Raw genomic sequence first — 27,253 nt, forward strand, 5'->3', positions numbered from 1 at the left:
CAGCAAATGCCTAACTATGTAAAAGCTTCCTGTGAGGCAGGTTTTAGAGGCATTAAACACTTCAGAGGTCTGGTTCCTATCACCACTGTTATGAATAATTTTGACTCAGTTTCTCTAGAAGCGTTTGTTGTTTTTGTCAACTTTTTTGTAAACTGGTCTATTGTCTGAGTTCCTCTTTTGAATCTTGGTTCCTTTCAGTGTTTCTTAATTGAGCAGACAGGAGTTAGGGGTTCTGCTTTGTTGGACTGAATATACACAATATGTTCAAAAACATCCTGACACCCCCAGTTCTGGGCTGTGGAGCAGTGGACTTGCATTGTGATGGAGCTCCACTGAAATCCTCTGGGATGAGTGGGAATGCTGTTAAAGATCCAGAACTAACAATCTGACATCAGTACCTGACCTCACTAAATCTCTTGTGGCTGAATGCAGTGAAATCCTCTCAGTAGCTGGTGTAAAGCCTTTCCAGAAGAGTAGAGGCTGTTACTGCAGTGAAGGAGGAACAAACTCCCTTTTAAAACCATTGATTTAAGAAGAAACGTTTGATGTGCAAATGTCTACAAACGTTTAGACATATAGTTATTATGCATATCTGCAGTTAAACTGATTCCAAACGTGTGAACTGTGTTGTGCTGAAGATGCTCTCTTTTAATATACAGCTGTTTGTAACCACAGAGTTAAATCACAGAGGAATTAGCCTTTAGCTTTGACTAACAGGTCAGTCATAGCGCGACTGGACTGAGCTCACCAATGAGAGCGCAGTTTCAGGTCACGTGATGCACTGAAAGCCTCAGTAAGGCTAGTTATTTGAAATGGAAAGTGAAATCAGCAGATTAGACCCCGCAGCTCCTCACAGCGTTAACTGAGGGAGTTTTTACCACAAAAATGGCAACAGACGGAGCAGGTCAGTAATATAACGCAGCTACATGTCTTCCAACATTTAGGGTCTCTTAACATATTAAAAGGCCATTTTACGTGTCATGTAACGCTGAAGCTCGTGTGCTGAGGTTGGGTAACGCCAGGCTTATTATATCTAATCATTCAGTCTTTCGAGCCGAACAGCATTGGTATGGTTTTGATTTGTAATTTCAGTTTACAACATTATGCACAATATTTCGGTTTAAGTACTTCTTAACTTTCCACAGCGTTAGTTTTTGTTCTTCCTTATTAAAAGCTGAGGTTTTTGTGTTTCTGAACAGTCTATTTGGTTTTCCAGATAATGGTCAGGTACATGGAGGTGATGAGGAGGTGATAAGTTACTTCACGACTGGAGCCCCAATCATTTTTGATTTTATAGCATTTCTTCAAGGTCTAAGTCCAAAGCTGAAGGAGGTGCCTACAGTGGAGAAGTGTGATTTCATTCTGTTTTTTTGTCAAAGTTTTTCTGAAACCAAAACTGACATTGAAAGTGCTTTGCTAGAGCTTTCTAACACTGAACGTAAGTACTTCTACAAGGAATGTGGTAAATTCACCTGGTAAGCATTTCCACCAGGGCTGGAGGACTTTGATCAAATCAATGTACATCGCTTACATTTTACAGCCGCCAAGCCTGTTCTTCTAGTGGTGCTCCATTACACATCAGATCCTGACAGCAGCATATCAGACAGCAGTGAATATGTAAGAGAGAACACACTCACAGTGGACTGTCTGATCTATGAAGATGAGAATCTACTGCAGTGCAGAAAGAATGATGAAGCACTGACCAAAGCTAAAGAATGGATCATGTCTGAGGTATTACTGAGTTATTTTTGGTAAAAACGTAAACATGTCTTTAGTTTCTGTGTGCGCTCCAAATGAAGTGATTTACCGATTGTGTGACACTTTTTTTTAAAACACATATTTTACATATTTTCTCACAGACAGAAAAAAAGAAGCCTGAAATTCAACGTAAGTCAACGTATTTTGTATCCTATCACAGCAATGAGATATGCACTATTAAAATAAAGGTGCCAGGAAGGTTCTTTGAATGAAGAACCTCTTTCAGATTCCATGTTTTAGGCTGGCATAATTTAGCCCTGACCACTAGGAGGAGTCCTGCACCTATTTTTAAAGGTTTCCCTATTTTTAAAGCAGATCAGCACCCCTGTGCAGCTACAGATTTCACTAATAAAACTGGAACTGCAGAACTGCAGGAGGCGTCTACAGAGGAGGAATGTGATGTCTTTCTGCCTGACATTGATGCAGCAGTGCACATACTAAGTGACCTTCCAGTTAACATATGAATCAACTCATTATTACTGCAAATATTTATTTTTGTGTAAGCCACACACACTCAATATGAGAAGGTGGAAAAGTACTCTGGCATCCCTTTTTCATATTTAGACAAGGATGTTTGTTACCAGAATTTTGACTCAACTATACCAAGTGCAGTGTGACAACAGTTGGTACCAAAAATATAATATGGCAAAAATACAGTGTCATGAGAGACTGAAGAGTCATTACAGGGGAACAGTACATTCAGTGTTTTTGAAATGGTCAGGATGCTTCTCAGTCAGGTTAGCTAAGGTAGTAAGTCTTGGCTGCTTTTCAGTGGCGGGACTTTTGCATGCTGGTTTTGTGCATGCAGAACATGGAACCAGACAGTTTATGGCCACTGATCATGCAGATCTCAGGCCAATGCTCCCTAAATTCTATCAGCATGTGGACATTGCAATGAGAGGGTCCTGGACCTTGTTTACACGAGCATTTCCAATGTGTACTGGGTAGACCACATTTCTGTAATGCTGATCCCTGCTTATAGGCTGCTCGTCAGACGCTCCAAACCAGATCAGAAGCAGGTGAAAACCTGTCCAGCAGGAGCCATTTCTGCTCTTCAAGACTGTTTTGAGCAGACTGCATGGGATGTGTTTAGGGAGGCAGCCACTGACAGTGATTCTGTTAACTTGGAAGAGCATACAGCATCAGTGATTGGCTATATCTGCAAGTGCATTGATGATGTTACTGTCTCCAGGACCATCATCACAAGCAGAAATCAGAAGCCGTGGATGACTGCTGAGGTTGCGGGCTGCTGAAGGACAATGTAGCCCTAAGAACAGAGGGGGCCAAACTGTCACAAGCTATCAGAGAGGCGAAGCACATGCTCAGAGAATTCACAGACAGTTCCAAAGTACCGGCGTCACGTGGCGCATGTGGCAGGGCATTCAGGCCCTCAGTAACTATAGTGTTGCAGTGATGCCTCCATTCCAGATACACAGAACAACTTCTATGCACCGTTCAAAGCACAGAGCAACATGGCAACGAGAAAGACCACCCCTCCTCCCAGTGATCAGGTACTGTGCCTGTCCACGGTCAACATGAGAAAAACTCTGGGCAGAGTCAACCCACGAAAGGCTGCTAGGCTAGACAACATTCCTGGCTGAGTGCTCAGAGAATGTGCAGACCAGCAAGCGGATGTTCTCACGGACATCTTCAACATCTCACTAAGCAGCAACGTTGTTCTAGCGTGCTTCAAGGCCACAACCATTGTCCCTGTGCTGAAGAAATCACCACCATCTTGCCTCAGTAACTATTGTCCCGGCGCACTCACACACATCATCATGAAGTGCTTCGAGAGGCTCGTAATGAGGCACATCAAAACTCAGCTGCCTCTGGACCTGCTGCAGTTTGCATACCGTTCCAACTGCTCCACAGATGATGCCATAGCCACCAGTTTTTTAATCAAAAAAGACACTTATGTTAGAATTGTTTACAGTATTGTATTTAAAAATCATGAACTCTTCAATACATTTTGAATTCAGATTTCAGAGTCTCATATTTCTTTTTTACGGAGTCTTATGCCCTTTAACGAGCAGGAGTAGAGATACTGTAGTAAAGAAATAATAAATGTACAAAAATCCAAATTTGGGTCTGATTTTTTGTTAAACAATCTTATTCCAGACAATAGTGCACCATTACAATCTGTTACATGCAGTAGTCCATTTATCTGTTTCTCTAATTGATGTCTTTGCCAGAGAGGCACAGAATTTTCTGTTTGTATTGTGCACTATCCATCTTGTCATCTTGATCCAAATCGAGAGTCAGTTAACTGATTTAATGATGCAGAAAAATCACAAGTCCACTAAACTCATTCTCAAATCTCTCCTTCCACAGCCTCCAGACTTGCTGTTCTTTTTGTGCTACATTACACATCAGACACAAACATCAGAGTATCAGACAACAGGAAATCTGTAACCAGAGAAAATATACTTACAGTAGACTGTCTGATCTCTGGGAATGAAAGATTGCTGAACTGCCCTCAAAATGATGAAGCAGTGTGCAAAGTTTTAGAGCTAATTCCAGAGGTGAGTCATGGTCCATAGTTCTACCAGTTTAGTTATAAAGGAAGAATATTAAAAAGACTCTTGCTTTTCTATATTGATTGTGTGTACAGTGCAGTTTCATCAGCAGTTTAAATTGTCTGAAGACTTTAGTGATATTGCTAACATTTGCCGTATTTGTACAGGTTGCGGAGGAAGCATCAACTGATTGTAAGTTATTGCCACAGATAAAGATAAGCTATCATATATAATGAATGAATGCTTTGCCAGGATAGAATGGTTACTAATAATATATGATTTTTTTTTCTAGATACACCACAGCTAGAAACTAAGCCTGTGAAAATATTTGCTGACTTTACTGAGAGAACACTGAGATTTTTTGAGGATTTTGTGAGAATTCTCTGTAAAAAAAGACCCACTCTGCAGGAGGTTCCTACAGTGGACGAGTGTGATGTTGTTCTGGTTTTCTGTCCTGTTGTTTCTCAAGCTGGAACTGAAATTGAAGCAGCACTGCATAAACTCAGTGATATGTCTGGTAAAACACATTACACATAAAAACATTTGATAGCTGCTGTCTTTTGCTTCAAGTCTGATTGTTTATTGATTCACTAAATTAATTCTTAACTATGTAACCCAGACAGCATTGTATCAGACCACAACAGATGTGTAACCAGAAAGAATACAATCACGGTGGACTGTCTGTTTTATGAGGACAAAACATTACTAAAGTGCGCTCAAAATGCTAACACTCATCCTGAGGTGAGTCATGGTCCATGTTTCTACCAGTTCAGTTTAAAAAAGATGAGAACTAAAAGACTCTTTAGTGCGTTTTTGTATTTTGTACATAATTTCACTTTGCAGGAATCAAAGCTAACAAAATCCACAGTGAGCTTTCGATTATTCCAGCCTTTAAGTTAAAAAACTTGAGACTTTGGAGGTATTGCTAAAACATTCTGTACTTTTACAGGGCGGAAAAAAAAGACCATTTCAGAGTAAGTTATAGTCCTGAACATAAATAATATGATCTAGAATAAGATTTTGTTTGATCACTGAATGCTTTGTCAGGATGGAATGCAGTCATATACGGTGTTTCTACTTTTTCCAGCACCTCCTGTAGAAACCAAGCCTCTAAAAATTTTCTCTTGTGTTACTGGGAAAACACTGGGTTCCCATGAGGATTTTGTGAGATCTCTCTGCAGACAAAGACCCACTCTGCAGGAGGTTCTCACAGTGGAGGAGTGTGATGTTGTTCTGGTTTTCTGTCCTGTTGTTTCTCGAGCTGGAACTGACATTGAAGCAGCACTGCAAAAACTCAGTGATATACCTGGTAAAAGACATGCTGCTAATCGGCTGCCCATTTCAAATAATTACTATTATTTAAATTCACTAAATAAATTCTTAACCTTCTCTTTCCTCAGCCACTGAGCCTGCTGTTCTAGTGGTGCTCCATCACACATTCGATCCAGAGTGCACTGTATCAGACAGCAGCAGAGCTGTGGACAGACAGGACACACTCACAGTGGACTGTCTGTTCCATGAGGATAGAGGACTGCTGCAGTGCAGGAAGAATGATGAAGCTTTGTGTAAAGTGGCAGACTGGCTAATTCCTGAGGTGAGTCATGGTTCATGTTTCTACCAGTTTAGTTAAAAAGGAAGAACATTCAAAGACTCTTTAGTGCTTTTTTGGATTGATTGTGAGTACAATGTAATTTCATTTAACAGGGAGCAAAGCCACCAAAATCCCCCGTAAGCTTCCCATAATTTTAGCCTTTTAATTCTAAAAAATTGTCTAGAAAGAAACTTTGGTCATATTGCTAAAATGTTTTGTATTTTTTACAGGTCAAGGAAGCACAACGACAAGAAAGCCTGTGTAAGTTATAGTCCTGAAAATAAATAATACAGCGTAGATAAAAAATAGTGTAAGATTACTGAATGCTTTGTCAGGATGGAATGCAGTCATATCCAGTGTTTATACTTTTTCCAGCACCTCCTGTGGAAACCAAGCCTGTAAAATTTTTCTCTTGGGTTAATGGGAAAACACTGGGTTCCCATGAGGATTTTGTGAGATCTCTCTGCAGACAAAGACCCACTCTGCAGGAGGTTCCTACAGTGGAGGACTGTGATGTTGTTCTGGTTTTCTGTCCTGTTGTTTCTCAAGCTGGAACTGACATTGAAGCAGCACTGCAAAAACTCAGTGATATACCTGGTAAAAGACATGCTGCTAATCGGCTGCCCATTTCAAATAATTACTATTATTTAAATTCACTAAATAAATTCTTAACCTTCTCTTTCCTCAGCCACTGAGCCTGCTGTTCTAGTGGTGCTCCATCACACATTCGATCCAGAGTGCACTGTATCAGACAGCAGCAGAGCTGTGGACAGACAGGACACACTCACAGTGGACTGTCTGTTCCATGAGGATAGAGGACTGCTGCAGTGCAGGAAGAATGATGAAGCTTTGTGTGAAGTGGCAGACTGGCTAATTCCTGAGGTGAGTCATGGTTCATGTTTTTACCACTTTAGTTATAAAGGAAGAACATTCAAAGACTCTTTAGTGCTTTTTTGGATTGATTGTGACACAAGTGTAATTTGATTTAACAGGGAGCAAAGCCACCAAAATCCACCGTAAGCTTCCCATAATTTTAGCCTTTTAATTCTAAAATCTTGTCTGAAAGAGACTTTGTTGATGTTGCTAAAATGTTTATTTTTCACAGGTCAAGAAAGACCAACCAAATGAGCGTGAGTTATAGATAATATGATATAGACAAAAGATTATATATGGTCAGTGAATGCTTTGTCAGGATGGCAGTCGTATTCTTTGTTTATTTTGGTGTTTTCATTAATAATTTTTTTCAGATGGACCACCTGTTAAAATCAAGCCTGTGAGAATTTTCACTCTGATTACTGGGAAAACTCTGGGCTCTCACAAAGATTTTGTGAGAATTCTCTGCAAACGAAGAACTGCTCTACAGGAGGTGTCTACATTGGAGCAGTGTGATGTTGTTCTGGTTTTCTGTCCTGTTGTTTCTCGAGCTGGAACTGACATTACAGGCGCATGTGGAAAACTCGATGATATACCTGGTAACACACATACTGATATCAACAAATTTCTATTATTTAAATTCATTAAATAAATTAATCGTTTTAATTTATTAAAACTTTCTCTTTTTTCAGCCACTAAGCCTGTTGTTCTAGTGGTGCTCCATCACACATTAGATCCAGAGTGCACTGTACCAGACAGCAGCAGAGCGGTAAACCGAGAGAAAACACTCACAGTGGACTGTCTGTTCTATGAGGATAAAGGACTGCTGCAGTGCAGGAGAAATGATGAAGCTTTCAGAAGAGTTTCAATGTGGATTGACACTCAGGTATCTTTGCTTCATCAGTGAAATCACATGAATGTTGTCCTACAGATTTATTTTGGTTAATGAATCTACCTCTGGCCTTGTATGTCATGTAATTTAGCACATAATTGCATCAATATGAAGATCATTCATCTTTCCTCCCCTCAAACAGGCAGGGATAAAGACAAATGTGGAATCTTCAGCTGATATAATCCAGACCAAGTTTACAGACTTTGCACGACAGTTTGCTGAGGTAAATTCTCTAGAAATGTGGACATTCAGTCTCTACAACATTGAGATTTTGGAAAACAACAGTGTGTATTTCTATAAGGATTGCTCATGTTTCCCTTCTTGGAACCTAAACAGACCAAATCAAAAGGAATTAAACATTTTGACAACTTGAAGGCGAGAATGCCTGAGATGACTAGAACAGTGAGAATTTGTTCTCTATAGCAGTTACAGTTAAAGCTGTACACTGCTGTGTGTTTTTATATATTAATCAGGCTGTTTAATTTACCTGTACAGGTCATGAAGAAGATACCAAATCCTTTTTCTTTACCACAGAAGAACAAGGGATCGAGCTCTGTAAGTTCCTCTACTCCTTTCTCATCTCAGTAACAGAAAGTAATTCAGTGTACAGCAAAAATAATAATAATTGTTGGCTGATCTGTTCTGATAGGATTTGTGGGCTCTGTAATATACTGGTATGTGTGATTATGAGAGAACTTTATTTCTTTTTTCTCACAGATAACGGGAGTAAGTCAAGGTCAGTGATATCCAAGCAATACCATAAATAAAGTAAATGAAGTAAAAAATTTTTTCTTAGACAATCTTGGACTACACAAGATTTTGAATGGACAAAATATAGTCCATGTTTAGGCTTAATCCCTGTCCAGCAAACCAGCCTATAGTTTCTTTTGTTTAGTACACTGTGGTAGTCCTGCATCAAATGGAGTTGTATAAAGGTGTATATACTCAATTGTTTTAAACACAGCAACCATACAACCTAAAACCTATTAAAAGTTTTGTTTGGAGAAATTTAGTCCTTCACCCTTCTTTGGTGTTTCTCTGAGTGCTTTCCAGAGTAGAATACAGTTATTAATTTTTTTTTATTTTTTAAATGTTCATACCAATTTTTCCAGATCTGCCACAAGTCAAACTCCATCTTGGAAAGCTTAATTTTGTCACTTGTGTTACTGGGAAAACTCTGGGCTCTCATGAGGATTTTGTGAGAATTCTCTGTAAACGAAGAGCAGAACTGCAGGAGGTTCATACAGTGGAGGAGTGTGATGTCATTCTGGCTTTCTGTCCTGTTGTAACACTGGCTGGACTTGACACTGAAAGAGCACTGAGACAACTGAATGATATGTCTGGTAATGCACATACTGATACTCATTACTCCAGCAGATTTGCTGGTTTTGATATTGGAAATGCATTTAAATCATTGAAATATTTATATATATTTAAATATTTAAGCCAATATACTTTACTAAAAACTTGACATTAAAGTTGAAATTGTCCAAGCATCCATTAACAGTGCCTATAATGTCTCTGAATCATGTTTTACAGGTTCTAAGCCTGCTGTTCTGGTGGTGCTCCATCACACATTTGACCCAGAGCTCATTGTTCCAGACAGCAGCAAATCTATAAACAGAGACGAAACACTCGCAGTGGACTGTCTGTTCCATGAGGATAGACGACTGCTGCAGTGCAGGAAGAATGATGAAGCTTTCAGCAGAGTTTCAAAGTGGATTAAGACTCAGGTATCTTTGCTTCAGTGAAATCATTTCAATGTTGTCTGACAAATGTATTTTTGTTAGTAATCTGTGTGTTATTTATGAATATTGTATGATCTGGAAATAACAGTATATATTCCTATAAAGACTATTCATCTTTTCTCTCTTAAAACTAAAGATCAAAGACAATAAAGGATTCTGGGAAGATATTGTCTCAACCAATGTTGATAACTCTCTAGGGAAAATTACTGAGGTGACTGTAACTGTGGGGAATTGTGTCTGTATACCGTTTAATCTGGAAAACACTGCCGTGATTTTAATCCTGTGTTTCATTTTAGAGGAACAACAGATCAAAACACAGAAAAGTAAGATTTAGTGAAGCTTTCTAATCTCACTAGAATAGAAGCATTTTGTACATGTCTAATGTTTTTTTTCCGTTGTGTACATTTTTATAGAATTCATTCATTTAAAACAGTCCTTCAGGACTAGTGTAGTTTGAGATTATTCTGTTGCTCATTGCATTGTACTTATATTTTGTGTGTGTGTGTGTGTGTGTGTGTTATAGGATCATAAGCAATCTCAAAAGTGAGTATGAGAGAATTTCTTTGACTTCTGCAAAAACTGATTATTACTATTTTATATTTTAGCATTACAGTTAGGATTCAAAACATCTTAAAATTAAAAACAAAAATAAATTTCCATCCACATCACTGCCCTGGAAAGATTTAATACAGCTCACAAAAAATAAAGAAATGTGTGTGTGAATCATTAAGGCTTAAATTGACTAAATTCACAAGATATTTTAAGCTAGTGGCCACAGTACTGTAGAAGGAACTTATTCCTATTTGTCAGGTCCTCCTCTTAAATATCTCTTTATTACAAATGGAAACACACTGAATACTCATTTGTAATTTCTGAGAATACTCGAAAAACACTTACCAGAACTGCAGGAGGTGTCTTCAGTGGAGGAGTATGAGTTCTTCTGTCAGTCCAGCTGTTCATAATGAGGTCGTTCTGCAAAGCATTGGCGGTCAATACATTTTTACTGAATATGAACTGAATATTATGAAGCTAAAGTTCTTATAATACTTGTTTCATAAACTTAAATGAAACTAATCTCTTTAAACAGCCACTAAGCCTGCAGTTCTAGTGGTGCTTCATAATCTTTCAGATCCAGAGAAAACAATAACAGACAGCAGCAGGTCTGTAACCAGAGAGGATGTGATCACAGTGGACTGTTGGTTTCTTGAAAACAAGGGTGTACTGGAATGAGAATTCAGAGGCTTTCAGTAGGGTTTCGAAATGGTTGAGAACTAAGGTATTACAGCACATTTATTTCCCTAATATCTTATACTCTTCGGTTAAACTTCACACAGTGACTGGCAGGTAGAGATGCAGTACACGTCTTTTCTTGAACATGGACCTATTGTAAAAGCACAAGTACAAACAAAGGACAAAAAGAGTGAAGATGAAATGTATTTTAGTTATGTTGTCTAACTCTGTGTCTAAAGGGAGATGGAAGAGGAAGAGAGCAAGATGGAGTGAGAACCCACAGGAGGAAGACATGAGGGGCCTGGATCAGCTGCTAGACCATGAAGATCAGCGAGAAATGTCTTGATCAACCCACAAAACTGCATATAAAAAGTGAACGTACATTTTGTTAAGCTAACACAATATAAAATATGGGTTCTATTCAAGCTTATTTGTGTTCTGTTAATTTTCTATTATATTTCAAAATACTTTTCATTTAATATTGATTATTATGAATGGATTAATTTCCATAATGCCTCTTAACAAAGCCACATCAAGGTTAACATTGGCCCACAGCCTGTAAATCCTGGGTGCACCTCCATTGCTCACACACATTGCTCGTGTCTGACATAAAGTGAGACAGGTCAAAGGGGGGCTTATCTCTAATGTTCAGATTAACACTTTTTTATTTTGAAGGAGCAATTTACACAATGTAGCATGGAAGTAAGTACCAGTACCCTGACCTTAACTCTTTTATTTAGCTATCTTTAACTGTTCAGAGAAAGCTAGTTTACTAGATAGTGGTAGTGGTGCTGTTGTCCTTGTTTTCCTCTAACATTTCATTATTTTGCTGTCTAACACTCAGCTCCCTCTGTCCTAAAATATCCTGTGACGTCTGAATTTTTTAATGTTTTTTCTCCCACGCACTTCGTGATATATTAGCTACACAAGATATTGCTGTATTTCATATAAGGGAATTTAAATAATCACTTAGATTTAAACTAATCATTTAACATGTTTCAAAAATTTATGAAGGGTAGTTGTTGTCATTGGATTACACAAAGGATGCAACGATGGTCACCAGTCATGGTAGTTTATCACCATTCATTTTTGTTTATTTGTTTGTGTTTCATTCATTAAATGCCTTTCCTCTCCTTAGAGATTGCTGTGATCTAATTATTTATTTCTTGTTTAGTCCACCATGTTTTCAGGCCCTCCAGCCCAGGACTCTGGGTATTAGTCTTAAAGAAATAGACATTAATGTATTATTAAAGTGAATGTTTGTAATGCAGATTATAAATGATACTTTATGGTGAGCTTCACTTGGTGGCATAATAAGAACTAATACATTACTGTTAACTCAGTAGAACTACTGTAAAAGATGTACAGTTATTAGGTTCCTGTTTCCACATTATATGTACGTAGTTACTGCTTGGCTACCACAGAGCAGGGATTCTCATTATGAAAATGCTGTCTGATTAATCCATCTTGAGATGCACACTGCTGATCTGCAAGGAGCAACAGATCTTCAAGTTTTGAAGGAATAATCTTCACTGTGCGTTTCAAACCAAAACTAGAAACAATGTATGTGGTATTGTTTGCAATCTATGTTGTCCTCTAATTACATGTATGCCATGCTTTTATGAATTGCGCTGTAATGCTCCATAGGTATGTAGTAAAAAAATATTTTCTAGGTTTTTTTTGCATGCTACTTTCATATTCAGTATTAAATATTTGATTTCAATAATGGCCATTTTTGAAAAAGTGAGTTTGTGCTGAATCAGAGTGTATTGTTCACTTGATGACAGTATAAATCTGCAGTTACAGCCAAAAATATAAATATACACCCAGTAGCTACTTTTAGGCTTGGGTTTTAAAGGCATGAATTTTGTAAAATCAAATTGGATTGAATCATGATTAGTAAATCTGTCCAGAATCAATATGAAAATAGCAGTGTTAAATCAGTAAATCTATCCAGGATCAATGTGGAAATTATGATGCTGAATCAGTGTTAGAGTAAATCTATCCAGGGTCAGTGTGAAAATGATGGATTTGAATCAGCGTTAGTAAATCTATCCAGGATCAATACGAAAATGATGGTCCTGAATCAACATTAGTACATCTATCCAGGGTCAGTGTGAAAATGATAGATTTGAATCAGCGTTAGTAAATCTATCCAGGATCAATACGAAAATGATGGTCCTGAATCAACATTAGTAAATCTATCCAGGGTCAGTGTGAAAATGATGGATTTGAATCAGCGTTAGTAAATCTATCCAGGATCAATACGAAAATGATGGTCCTGAATCAACATTAGTAAATCTATCCAGGATCAATACGAAAATGATGGTCTTGAATCAACATTGGTAAATCTATCCAGGATCAATGTAAAAAAAAAAAAAGATGGCTGGTGACTTTAAACACCTCAGTGTCACTGCTGGACTGAGAATAGTCCACCAACCAACAATATCCAGCAAACAGTGTCCTGTGACCACTGATGAAGGACTAGAGGATGACCAGCACAAACTGTGCAGCAGCAGCTGAGCTACTGTGACATCTTGACATCTATAAGGTAGACCAACGAGGCAGCTGTGCCTAATAGAGTGGACAGTTAGTGGACACTGTGTTTAAAAACTCAAACAACACTGCTATGTTTGAGTCTGTAAGTTCTCTTTTCATCCCCATGACTTGAATAGACATGCGCTTTATTTACCTTATAAAGGTCGGCCATCTTTGATCAAAACACTTCATGACGGTGGAGCTCAAAGTAGGGGACGTATTAATAAATAATAAGTTATTAATAGTTCATACAGAATAACAATTTATTAAATAATAGTATTATTATGGAAGACATGCACAGACATGCCCCCTCTGTTTTTCTGCTCATCTCTCTCTCTCATTTTTTTCTCTCTCCCTCTTTTTATTCCTCTCTCTCTCTCTCTCTCTCTCTCTCTCTCTCTCTCTCTCTATTAATAGTGAATCAGGGAGAACCTTGATTCTGCTTTGTTGGACTGAATATACACAATATGTTCAAAAACATCCTGACACCTCCCAGCACTGGGCTGTGGAGCAGTGGACTTGCATTGTGATGGAGCTCCACTGAAATCTGTTACTGCAGCAACTCTATTTATACACTTAATTTGAGAAAAACATTGGCAGCTTTGTACTTTTAAACGCAGAGTTTGTATCTGCAATTAAACTGATTCCAAACGTGTGAACTGTGTTGTGCTAAAGATACTCTCTTTTATATACAGCTGTCCGTGACCACAGACCTGAGTCACAGAGGAGTTAGCCTTTAGCTTTGACCACTCGCTGTGAGAACAGGTCAGTCATAGCGCAGTTTCAGGTCACGTGATGCACTGAAAGCCGCAGTAAGGGTAGTCATTTAAAATGGAAAGTGAAAGCAGCAGACTAGACCCCGCAGCTCCTCACAGCGTTAGCTGAGGGATTGTTTACCACAAAAATGGCAACAGACGGAGCAGGTCAGTAATATAACACAGCTATATGTCTTCCAACATTTAGGGTCTCTTAACATATTAAAAGGCCATTGTACGTGTTATGTAACGCTGAAGCTCGTTTGCTGAGGTTGGGTAACGCCAGGCTTATTATGCCTAATCATGCAGTCTTTCGAGCCGAACAGCATTGATATGGTTTTGTTTTGTAATTTCAGTTTACAACCTTATGCACAATATTTCCATTTTAAGTGTTTCTTAACTTTCCACAGCTTTAGTTTTTGTTCTTCTTTATTAAAAGCTGAGGTTTTTGTCTTTCTGAACAGTCCATTTTGTTTTCCAGATAATAGTCAGGTACATGGAGGTGATGAAGTGCTGGGTTACTTCACCACTGGAGCCCCAATCATCTTTGACTTTCTTGCATTTTTGTCAAAGTTTTTCTGAAACCAAAACCTACATTGAAAGTGCTTTGTTAGAGCTTCCTAACACTGAACGTAAGTACTTCTACAAGGAATGTGGTAAATTCACCTAGTGAGCATTTCCACCAGGGTTGGAGGACTTTGATCAAATCCATGTATATCTCTTATATTTTACAGCCACCAAGCCTGTTCTTCTAGTGGTGCTCCATTACATATCAGATCCTGACATGAGCGTATCAGACAGCAGTGAATATGTAAGAGAGAACACACTCACAGTGGACTGTCTGATCTCTGAAGACGAGAATCTACTGCAGTGCAGAATGAATGATGAAGCACTGACCAAAGCTAAAGAATGGATTTTGGTAACATCATAAACATGTCTTTAATCTCTGTGTGTGCTCCAAATGTAGTGATTTACTGATTGAGTGACATGTTTTTTAAAAAACATATTTTACATATTTTTTCACAGATAGAAAAAACGAAGCCTGAAATTCAACGTAAGTCAATGTATTTTGTATCCTATCACAGCAATGAGATTACTGTGTTCACCTCTACTCTGTTTGACTGCACTTCATAAGTTTCATGCAATTTATATGCACTATTAAAATAAAGGTGCCTGACATTGATGCAGCAGTGCATATACTAAGTGACCTTTCAGGTAACATATGCATCAACTTATTATTAATAATATTCATAATTAATTAATATTTTCATTGCTATGTAAGCCACACGCAATGTAGAATGCATAAGCAGAACATGCAACCAGACAGACTGTTTACAGTGTTCCCTAAATTCTATGAGCCTGTGGACCTTGCAATGAGAGGGGCAAATGCGCTGGACCTGGTTTACACGAGCATTTCCAATGCGTACCTGGTGTAGCCTGCCCCCACCTCGGCTACTCAGACCATATTTTGATAATGCTGATCCCTGCATACAGACCGCTCATGAGATGCTCCAAACCAGACCAGAAGCAGGTGAAAACCTGTCCAGCAGGAGCCATTTCTGCTCTTCAAGCCTGCATGGGATGTGTTTAGGGAAGCTTCCACAGACAGTCATTCTGTTAACTTGGAAGTACACAGCACCAGTGAAGGGCTAAATCTGCAAGTGCATTGATGATGTTACTGTCTCGAAGACCATCACAAGACCATTCAGGCCCTCAGTAGCTGCAGGAAACATCACCTTTCTGTGACAGTGATGCCTCCCTTCCAACTATGCTGAATGACTTCTATGCCCGGTTTGAAGCACAGAACAACATGCACCGAGGAAGACCATCAGTTAATTAGGTACTGTGCCTGTCCACGGCCTATGTGAGAACAACTCTGCGCAGAGGCAACCCACGGAAGGCTGCTGGACTAGACAGCATTCCTAGCTGAGTGCTCAGAGAATGTGCAGACCAGCTAGCAGGTGTTTTCATGAACACCTTCAACATGTCGCTAAGCAGTATGGTTGTTCCAGTGTGCTTCAAGGCCACCACCTTTGTCTCTGTGCCAAAGAAATCTCCAGCGTCTTGCCTCATTGACTGTCGTTCCCATCGCACTCACAGCCATCACCATGAAGTGCTTCGAGAGGCTCGTAATGAGGCACATCAAGACCCAGCTGCCTCCTTCACTGGACCCTCTGCAATTCACATGTTGCTTTTCATCTGGCCCGATCTGACATTTCTGTTAGGATGCTGTTCACAGACTTCAGTTCAACATTCAATACCATAATTCCTCAGCATCTCGTTGGAAAGCTGAGCCTGATGGGCCTGAACACTTCCTGATCCTGGACTTTCTCACTGAAAGACCTCAGTCAGTCCACATGTGGAGCAGCGCCTGTAACACCATCACACTGAGCACTGGAGCCCCCCAGGCAGTGTGCTTAGACCATTGCTGTTCACTTTACTGACTCACGACTGTGTGGCAGCTCACAGTTCCACCCACGTTATAAAGTTTACTGATGACACTACTGTGGTTGTTGTCATCAGCAAGAACGATGAGTCAGCATACAGAGAGGGGTTACGGTGACTGACAGACTGTTGTGAAGTCAACAACCTATATGTGAATGTGGACAAGACAAAGGAGATGGTTGTTGACTTCAGGAGAGCACAGAGTGACCACTCTTTGCTCACCATCAATAACTCCCCTGTGGAGATTGTTGTGAGCACCAAGTTCCTTGGTGTTCACCTAGCGGAGAACCTCACCTGGACCCTGAACACCAGCTTCATAGCCAAGAAAGCCCAGCAGTGTCTCTATTTTCTGAGGAAGTTAGGGAAAGCTAATCTCCCACTCACCATCCTTACTGCCTTCTTCAGCTTCTTCAACTCCCAAGGACTGAACTGAAGGACACCCACACTGACACACACACATGTTCATAACAATATGTATCTGTACAGAAAGTACTGCAAACCAGCCACAGATGAGGATCATCTGCTCTGTGCTAACTTTAAGTCATTTTACTGCAGCAAGTCACTTTGAGGCTGAAGTTTCAAAGCACGTCGGGATTAATTTTCAAATCCATTCACGTAAAGTAAATTAAGGGGAATCTGTGCTGTAAAGCTAGCATTACAGTGCGTAGCAGAGTGAAATAACATCCAGTTTCTTAACAAACCTTTCTCTCCAAATCCACAGTGAGCTTTCCATTATTCCAGCCTTTAATTTAAAAAAACTTGAGACTTTGGAGGTATTGCTAAAACATTCTGTACTTTTATAGGGTGGAAAAAAAGGCCATTTCAGTGTAAGTTATAGTCCTGAACATAAATAATATAATATAGAATAAGATTGTGTTTGATCATTGAATCCTTTCTCAGGAATACAGTCATATCCTGTGTTTATACTTTTTCCAGCAACTCCTGTGGAAAGCAAGCCTGTAAAATTTTTCTCTTGTGTTACTGGGAAAACACCATGAGGATTTTGTGAGATCTCTCTGCAGACAAAGACCCACTCTGCAGGAGGTTCTTACAGTGGAGGACTGTGATGTTGTTCTGGTTTTCTGTCCTGTTGTTTCTCGAGCTGGAACTGACGTTGAAGCAGCACTGCAAAAACTCAGTGATACATACATACATCATCTAAACCGCTTATCCTTCTGGGTCGCGGTGGGGTGCTGGAGCCTATCCCAGCTGTCATTGGGCGGAAGGCAGAATACACCCTGGACAGGTCGCCAGTCCATCGCAGGGCAGACAGACAGACATACACAATCACACACTCACTCACTCACTCACACCTAGGGGCAATTTAGCATGTCCAATTGGCCTGGCTGCATGTCTTTGGACTGCGGAAGGAAACCGGAGTACCCGGAGGAAACCCACGCAGACACGGGGAGAACATGCAAACTCCACACAGAAATGACCCTGGTCGCCCGGCCGGGAATCGAACCCAGGCCATTCTTGCTGTGAGGCGACAGCACTACCCACTGCGCCACCGTGCCACCCTTAACTCAGTGATATATCTGGTAAAACACATGCTGCTAATCAGCTGCTCATTTCAACTAATCACTATTATTTAAATTCACTAAATAAATTCTTAACTTTCTCTTTCCTCAGCCACTGAGCCTGCTGTTCTAGTGGTGCTCCATCACACATTTGATCCAGACAGCACTGTACCAGACAGCAGCAGAGCTGTGACCAGAGAGAAAACACTCACAGTGGACTGTCTGTTCTATGAGGATAAAGGACTGCTGCAGTGCAGGAAGAATGATGAAGCTTTCAGAAGAGTTTCAAAGTGGATTGACACTCAGGTATCTTTGCTTCATCAGTGAAATCACGTGAATGTTGTCCTACAAATTTATTTTGGTCAATGAGTCTACCTCTGGCCTTTGTATGTCATGTAATTTAGCACATAATTGCGTCAATATGAAGGTTATTCATCTTCCATCCCCCAACAGGCAGGAATAAAGACAAATGTGGAATTTTCAGCTAATACAATCCAGACCAAGTTTACAGACTTTGCACGACAGTTTGCTGAGGTAAATTCTCTAGAAATGTGGATATTCAGTCTCTACAACATTGAGATTTTGGAAAACAACAGTGTGTATTTCTATAAGGATTGCTCATGTTTTCCTTCTTGGCACCTAAACAGACCAAATCAAAAGGAATTAAACATTTTGACAACTTGAAGGCGAGAATGCCTGAGATGACTAGAACAGTAAGAATTTGGTCTCTATAGCGGTTACAGTTACAGCTGTACACTGCTGTGTGTTTTTATATATTAATCATGCTGTTTAATTTACCTGTACAGGTCATGAAGAAGATACCAAATCCTTTTTCTTTACCACAGAAGAACAAGGGATCGAGCTCTGTAAGTTCCTCTACTCCTTTCTCATCTCAGTAACAGAAAGTAATTCAGTGTACAGCAAAAATAATAATAATTGTTGGCTGATCTGTTCTGATGGTTTTGTGGGCTCTGTAATATACTGGTATGTGTGATTATGAGAGAATTTTATTTCTTTTTTCTCACAGATAACGGGAGTAAGTCAAGGTCAGTGATATCCAAGCGATACAATAAATAAAGTAAATGAAGTAAAATTGATTTTTAGACAATCCTGGACCACACAAGATTTTGAATGGACAAAATGTAGTCCATGTTTAGGCTTAATCCATGTCCAGCAAACCAGTCTGTAGTTTCTTTTGTTTAGTACACTGTGGTAGTCCTGTGTCAAATGGAGTTTTATAAAAGAGTATGTACTCAATTGTTTTAAACACAGCACCCATACAACCTAAAACCTATTAAAAGTTTTGTTTGGAGAAATTTAGTCCTTCACCCTTCTTTGGTGTTTCTCTGAGTGCTTTCCAGAGTAGAATACAGTTATTAATTTTTTTTTATTTTTTAAATGTTCATACCAATTTTTCCAGATCTGCCACAAGTCAAACTCCATCTTGGAAAGCTTAATTTTGTCACTTGTGTTACTGGGAAAACTCTGGGCTCTCATGAGGATTTTGTGAGAATTCTCTGTAAACGAAGAGCAGAACTGCAGGAGGTTCATACAGTGGAGGAGTGTGATGTCATTCTGGCTTTCTGTCCTGTTGTAACACTGGCTGGACTTGACACTGAAAGAGCACTGAGACAACTGAATGATATGTCTGGTAATGCACATACTGATACTCATTACTCCAGCAGATTTGCTGGTTTTGATATTGGAAATGCATTTAAATCATTGAAATATTTATATATATTTAAATATTTAAGCCAATATACTTTACTAAAAACTTGACATTAAAGTTGAAATTGTCCAAGCATCCATTAAAAGTCCCTAAATGTCTCTGAATCATGTTTTACAGGTTCTAAGCCTGCTGTTCTGGTGGTGCTCCATCACACATTTGACCCAGAGCTCATTGTTCCAGACAGCAGCAAATCTATAAACAGAGAGAAAACACTCGCAGTGGACTGTCTGTTCCATGAGGATAGAGGACTGCTGCAGTGCAGGAAGAATGATGAAGCTTTGTGTAAAGTGGCAGACTGGCTAATTCCTGAGGTGAGTCATGGTTCATGTTTCTATCAGTTATAAAGGAAGAACATTCAAAGACTCTTTAGTGCTTTTTTGTATTGATTGTGAGTACAATGTAATTTCATTTAACAGGGAGCAAAGCCACCAAAATCCCCCGTAAGCTTCCCATAATTTTAGCCTTTTAATTCTAAAAAATTGTCTAGAAAGAAACTTTGGTCATATTGCTAAAATGTTTTGTATTTTTTACAGGTCAAGGAAGCACAACGACAAGAAAGCCTGTGTAAGTTATAGTCCTGAAAATAAATAATACAGCGTAGATAAAAAATAGTGTAAGATTACTGAATGCTTTGTCAGGATGGAATGCAGTCATATCCAGTGTTTATACTTTTTCCAGCACCTCCTGTGGAAACCAAGCCTGTAAAAATTTTCTCTTGGGTTACTGGGAAAACACTGGGCTGCCATGAGGATTTTGTGAGATCTCTCTGCAGACAAAGACCCACTCTGCAGGAGGTTCCTACAGTGGAGGACTGTGATGTTGTTCTGGTTTTCTGTCCTGTTGTTTCTCGAGCTGGAACTGACATTGCAGGCACATGTGAAAAACTCTATGATATACGTGGTAATACACGTACTGATATCAACAAATTTCTATTATTTAAATTCATTAAATTAATTACAAATAATTTTAAAATTAATTAAAACTTTCTCTTTCTTCAGCCACCAAGCCTGCTGTTCTAGTGGTGCTCCATCACACATTAGATCCAGAGTGCACTGTACCAGACAGCAGCAGAGCGGTAAACCGAGAGAAAACACTCACAGTGGACTGTCTGTTCTATGAGGATAAAGGACTGCTGCAGTGCAGGAAGAATGATGAAGCTTTCAGAAGAGTTTCAAAGTGGATTGACACTCAGGTATCTTTGCTTCATCAGTGAAATCACATGAATGTTGTCCTACAGATTTATTTTGGTTAATGAATCTACCTCTGGCCTTTGTATGTCATGTAATTTAGCACATAATTGCGTCAATATGAAGGTTATTCATCTTCCATCCCCCAACAGGCAGGAATAAAGACAAATGTGGAATTTTCAGCTAATACAATCCAGACCAAGTTTACAGACTTTGCACGACAGTTTGCTGAGGTAAATTCTCTAGAAATGTGGACATTCAGTCTCTACAACATTGAGATTTTGGAAAACAACAGTGTGTATTTCAATAAGGATTGCTCATGTTTTCCTTCTTGGAACCTAAACAGACCAAATCAAAAGGAATTAAACATTTTGACAACTTGAAGGCGAGAATGCCTGAGATGACTAGAACAGTAAGAATTTGGTCTCTATAGCGGTTACAGTTACAGCTGTACACTGCTGTGTGTTTTTATATATTAATCATGCTGTTTAATTTACCTGTACGGTCATGAACAAGATAGCAAATCCTTTTTCTTTACCACAGAAGAACAAGGGATCGAGCTCTGTAAGTTCCTCTACTCCTTTCTCATCTCAGTAACAGAAAGTAATTCAGTGTACAGCAAAAATAATAATAATTGTTGGCTGATCTGTTCTGATGGTTTTGTGGGCTCTGTAATATACTGGTATGTGTGATTATGAGAGAATTTTATTTCTTTTTTCTCACAGATAACGGGAGTAAGTCAAGGTCAGTGATATCCAAGCGATACAATAAATAAAGTAAATGAAGTAAAATTGATTTTTAGACAATCCTGGACCACACAAGATTTTGAATGGACAAAATGTAGTCCATGTTTAGGCTTAATCCATGTCCAGCAAACCAGTCTGTAGTTTCTTTTGTTTAGTACACTGTGGTAGTCCTGTGTCAAATGGAGTTTTATAAAAGAGTATGTACTCAATTGTTTTAAACACAGCACCCATACAACCTAAAACCTATTAAAAGTTTTGTTTGGAGAAATTTAGTCCTTCACCCTTCTTTGGTGTTTCTCTGAGTGCTTTCCAGAGTAGAATACAGTTATTAATTTTTTTTTATTTTTTAAATGTTCATACCAATTTATGACATTCTTTTTTCCAGATCTGCCACAAGTCAAACTCCATCTTGGAAAGCTTAATTTTTTCACTTGTGTTACTGGAAAAACTCTGGGCTTTCATGAGGATTTTGTGAGAATTCTCTGCAAACGAAGAGCAGAACTGCAGGAGGTTCATACAGTGGAGGAGTGTGATGTCATTCTGGCTTTCTGTCCTGTTCCAACACTGGCTGGACATGACACTGAAAGAGCACTGCGACAATTTAATGATATGTCTGGTAATGCATATACTGATACTCATTACTCTTAACAGATTTGCTGGTAGTGAGAGTGGCAATGCTCTGAAATCACTGTGTAGTGTACGAAACTCATGCTCTGAAATATTTCTCTGGCATTTTGAAGAAGTATTTTTTGTTTCTTTTTTTAATTATTTAGGCTCCCCTATGATGAACCCCTTTTTTTGAAATAGTAAAAGAAGTCCTACAATTTTTTAGCTGAATCTTTTATTGAAAAATATTTTATTCAAACTGAAATATTACTAAGTCAACTAAAACATCTTTGTTTTACAGGTTCTAAGCCTGCTGTTCTGGTGGTGCTCAATCACACATTTGACCCAGAGCTCATTGTTCCAGACACCAGCAGGTCAGTAAACAGAGATGAAACACTCACAGTGGACTGTCTCTTCAATGAGGATAAAGGACTGCTGCAGTGCAGGAAGAATGATGAAGCTTTCAGCAAAGTTTCAGAGTGGATTCAGTCTCAGGTATTTGCTTCATCAGTGTAATTACTTAAATGTTGTCTTACAATTTTTTGTTAGTTAAATACGCATTGTATATGTATTTTGTACATGGTTTGTATAACAGTGTATATTCCTATAAATATTGTTTCGTTACAGTGAGTATAACTGTAGGGAATTTGGTCTGTATAGCAGTTAATGACAATGTTTCATTTTATTTCATCTTAGAGGAACTGCGAATCAAAACACAGAAAGGTAAGTTTCAGTAATGCTTTCTCGTCTCACTACACACTTAGCAAAAAGAATTCTACTTAGTTCTAAAAATTAGTTCTTTGACTTGTAACAGTAGTAGAACCCTTTTTGGTGCTATTTAGAACCATCTTTAGAAAGGTTCATTAAAGAGCCATATACAACTGGTTTTCCATCATAGAGAAGAATCACCATGACCATACTTTGACCTTTAAAGTAACCATTGCCTTTACTAAGGAATGCTTGAAGAACCATTTTTGATAATGTAGCATAGAAATCATTGTGCACATGCCTGCTGTTTTTCTATTTTGTATATTTTTATAGATTTTTTAATTAAATAATTCAAAAAGTCCTTCAGATGTCACCGTCTTAGCAGGAAGTTCTTCTGTTGCTCACTGCGACATACTTAACATCTTGCATTTGCCCTATGTGTGTTATAGGATAACAAACGACTTGAAAAACACCAGAAGACATTTAACAATGACCTCAAGATGTTTAAGATGAAATATGTTTATCTTGATTACTCTTGATACCCTCTTATAAACGTGTAGCTCTTCTCATACATGCACTTTTGTCAGATAATTTAATAGTAATGAATGGGAAGGGGATAAGTATAAATGCAAGTTGGACTCAAAGTCCCAGGAAAGTTGATGTGCACAAAAAGTAGTACAATACCTAGGAAATTATGTGGAGGGCTTGTGTAAACAGAAGCCAGTACATTACCGAGCAAACAATGAAGTCTAGATTACAGCTGACAAAGTAGAGTATTTCGGACATGCTTTTGTTTTAAAAATAGAGTATTTTGGTTTAGTTTTGGGAATGAAAATGCCTCACTTTGTGTACTTCTCTAGAGAGAAGTGGCAAAAGTAAATTTGTGTGTGTGCCAGCAAAGCAAAATGTTTGTGTGAGACTTCTGGTTTTACAATCAGGTTTTCAGTTTTTGCAACAGAATAAACATCACATGAGTGTATTTTTGTACATGAATCTGAAATTAAGTATCTTTGGGCCATTTATGCTGAGAATGTTTTGTCCTGTTTACTGGTACATTCATGGCATGTATGAACATGGGTACCTTGGTAAAAGTATCCTGGTGATGACCCAGGTTTTGTGCATGAAAAGTGCTTTTGAAAGAGTATTCTGTTATTGTGTTTGAGAGACAGAATCTCTTTTTCTTTTTTTTCCTTTTTTTGCAGAAAATGGCTGAGGTAGTACGTCAAGGTCAGCACCTATTTGTATTTTATTTCATTTATTGTCATATATATACATCATCAAATGTTGGTGGATTATGTAGCTCATTGTTTCCAGTAATCAAACACACTGGAAGCCATGCAATAAAAGTGTTACTAAAGCTTTTTCTAGATGCCATTGCTTGGTGCATCATCAGCCCTTGATGCATCTCTGAGCATTTGTTTGATTTGCAGGTTCTGGACAGAAGCATATAGACTTTCTCCAGAGGACAGTTAAATACATCTCTGTTATCAATGTAAACACACTGGATTCTCACAAACGTTTTCTTGGACTACTCAGTAAACTAGTCCCATCACTGCAGGAGGTGTCTTCAGTGGAAGAGTGTGATGTCATGTTTGTGTTCTATCCTGTTGTTTCACGAGCTGATATTGATATTAAGCATGCAGAAAAAACGCTTCGCGGTGTAACAGGTAACTCATGGGTCAGATGATTTCTCTGGCATTTTTTAATACAAAAGTGTTTTGATTTCTGCAAGAAGGCAAAAGAAGGAATACAACTTTTTAATCACAATATTTTGTTCAAAACCTGATAATCACTAAAATATTTTCACAAATTAAATGTTTTACAGGTTCTAAACCTGCTGCTCTAGTGATGCTTCATCACACTTTAAACACAAAGTGCTTTGTTCATGACAGCAGCGCTTCTGTAACCAGAGAGAAAACAATTGCAGTGGACTGTCTATTCCATGAGGATCATCATGGACTACTGAGGTGCCAGAATAATGATAAAGCACTGGCGAAAGTTACCAGATGGTTAACTGTGGTGAGATGTTTTTCTGCATTCTTTATATATTTTATAAATTAAGTTATGCATAAATTTATGAAACTTCTTTTGGGCACTGTAGCTTAATGTTTTCTGTTGACTACTGCCATGTTTGGTAGATTCATTTAAATTCTTTTTTTTTTTGTTCTGTGCTTTTATAGGCTGAGAACAAACCAGAAAGTGAGTATGGAAGAATTTCTGTCATTTCAGATAAACCTAAGGTAACCTGACTCTTCTCATTATGAGAAGTAACATTTTGTGGGATTTAATCATAAGCTTTCTAATTAAAACACCCACTTATGAACATGAGTAATGTTCACTGCAAATATTAGGATAAAAGTATATGTCAGCAGTGAAAGTGTGAAATAGTAGTGTCAGGTCCTGATCTCCACCTACCTCTCTCCCTCACTTGGCGTTGTGATCTACTGATCGCCATCTCCGCCCTCCACCTATTCCTCATTTCATCTCTGCTATTGAAAACCCCAGCTATCCTTCCTCAGTTGCCAAGTCTCTTGCCAACTAACAGAGTTCTGAGCGTTAAGCCCCCCACTTTGTAATTAGTTTTTCTGATTAGTTTTGTTTATTTCAGCTATTTGGTTGGAGTTCTACCTTTCTGGATTAAGAACCTCTTTTACACATCCATCCAGTCCCTCATCACTGTGTGTGACAGGAAGACAAGATCATTTTTTTTTCTCTGAGCACTTACTTTCTTATTTCTTTTCAGGTTCTGGACAGAAGCATCTCAACCAGAAGATTAAATACTCATTTATTATAAGTGAAAACACATTAGATTCTCATGTGCAGTTTCTGAGAAAAATCCCAAACACAAAACTGCAGGAGGTCTCTAGAGTGGAGGAGTGTGATGTTATACTGGTGTTCTGCCCTGTTGTTTCACGAGTTCAAACTGACATTGAAGGAGCCCTCCAAAGAATTGATGCTGAATACTGTTTTAAAGGAAAGGAAGTCAGTGAGGTGAGCATGCAGTCCTTCCACAAATCCAAATAAAAAAGTTTCTCTCTCCACAGCCACCAAGCCTGCAGTTCTAGTGCTGCTCCATCACACGTCTGACCCAGAGAGAACGTTACCAGACAGCAGCACATTTGTAAACAGGGAGGATACAATCACAGTGGACTGTCTGTTCTTTGAAGACACAGGTCTACTAGAGTGTCAGAAGAATTCTGAGGCTTTCAGAGAAGTTTCGACATGGCTGAAAGCTAAGGTGTTTGTTGTTTGTCAGATTACATTTCTTATACTCTATTCCTTTTCTTTGATTCCTGTATCCTTAAGTTGTGCTTCACATAGTGACTAACAATTGGCATTACACTGTATTTTTACAGTTGACCAGATGAACTGTATGTTTCAGGTCATAGAGTGAAAACCCCCAGGAGGATATGAGGTGCCTGAAATAGCTGCAAGACCATGAAGAACCTCAGAAGATTGTTGTATAGATCTGCGGCCTTTAAGCTCAGTTTATGAACAAAAAGCAAATTTATCTATAAATTTCAGTAAATTTTGAGATGCTGAGCTGAAACAAACATTTTATAATATTGTCAAGTGAGCTTTTCAGCAGCTAAAACAACATTGTCACAGACAGTTTACCTCAGCTCAAGTTTTCTGTTCTTGCCAAGAGTGCTGTTCATGCTGGATTTGATGCTGTTCAAAAGTCCAGACTTTAAATCTTTCTTGAAAGGAAGGATTTTGCAGTGCAGTGCCAATATAGCCATGCCCCCACCAGCTGTAACAGTCTAAGTGAACTCTGGGAGATGTTTATTTTCTATGTTTACTTAGATGGCTGGTAATGTATAAAGGATATTTGACAGCATGACTGATCCCCTTTAAGTAAATCAACATTAATATTGTTTTTGATATGTTTTTTGCTTTGCTGCTCCCAGTGACCCTCATGGCTGTGATAGTTTCTATGTTAGGATGACCAAGGGCAATGTTTGAAAAGTCAACGTGTTTGTAAATATGATAATAGACCCTAATAATTAACATCTAAATCATTATCTGAAAGTGTAAACAACTGTTATTTGTTTCTTAAATGTTATGCATGAATTAATAAATGCTATAATTTGAATTATTAAGCATGTTCTTATTGACAAAAATTTTTTTTTTGAATTAATTAAATATTGATTAGATTTGGGAGTTCAACTTAAAAAAAAATCACTTCATAAGCTAACAAGCATTTAATTGTTTTATTCAACTCAAATATTTTGATTTCTCAAAGATTTTACTTTTTATGAAGAAAAACAAAATTGTGCATATTTTATGTATCACTGTAACAAAGTAATTTCTTTAACAATAGCTTTTAAATGATCACAAAAAACACTAAATGATGATTTTAGGCTGTGCAAAGTCATTAACCTTCTTTATATAATATATTTATATAATA

General features: G+C 38.4%; 1 protein-coding gene and 1 long non-coding RNA gene across 2 annotated transcripts; both read left to right on the forward strand.

Moving 5' to 3' along the window:
• The first annotated feature begins 789 nt into the window (after positions 1-789).
• On the forward strand, positions 790-26,938 carry LOC118803833. Its single transcript, XM_036564346.1, has 41 exons — positions 790-904; positions 1,217-1,438; positions 1,541-1,731; positions 1,860-1,887; positions 4,090-4,280; positions 4,442-4,466; positions 4,567-4,791; positions 4,894-5,015; positions 5,224-5,248; positions 5,362-5,583; positions 5,675-5,868; positions 5,979-6,002; positions 6,096-6,126; positions 6,241-6,305; positions 17,340-17,480; positions 17,875-17,887; positions 17,979-18,172; positions 18,320-18,400; positions 18,514-18,579; positions 18,673-18,732; positions 18,894-18,912; positions 19,287-19,517; positions 19,713-19,906; positions 20,012-20,035; positions 20,129-20,159; positions 20,274-20,495; positions 20,594-20,787; positions 20,935-21,015; positions 21,129-21,194; positions 21,326-21,346; positions 21,508-21,526; positions 21,914-22,144; positions 22,436-22,629; positions 22,831-22,857; positions 24,045-24,069; positions 24,273-24,509; positions 24,668-24,861; positions 25,023-25,041; positions 25,586-25,799; positions 25,888-26,080; positions 26,225-26,938. The coding sequence occupies exons 1-41, from the start codon at positions 886-888 to the stop codon at positions 26,234-26,236; spliced, it is 4,587 nt and encodes a 1,528-aa protein (XP_036420239.1). The 5' UTR covers positions 790-885; the 3' UTR covers positions 26,237-26,938.
• On the forward strand, positions 9,389-11,910 carry LOC118803834. Its single transcript, XR_005006928.1, has 3 exons — positions 9,389-9,701; positions 9,902-9,921; positions 10,848-11,910. It is a non-coding gene; the product is annotated as an uncharacterized LOC118803834 (long non-coding RNA).
• Positions 26,939-27,253: the final 315 nt, after the last annotated feature.

This window comes from Colossoma macropomum, unplaced genomic scaffold (assembly GCF_904425465.1).
Source record: "Colossoma macropomum unplaced genomic scaffold, Colossoma_macropomum, whole genome shotgun sequence".
NCBI classification, from domain to species: domain Eukaryota; kingdom Metazoa; phylum Chordata; class Actinopteri; order Characiformes; family Serrasalmidae; genus Colossoma; species Colossoma macropomum.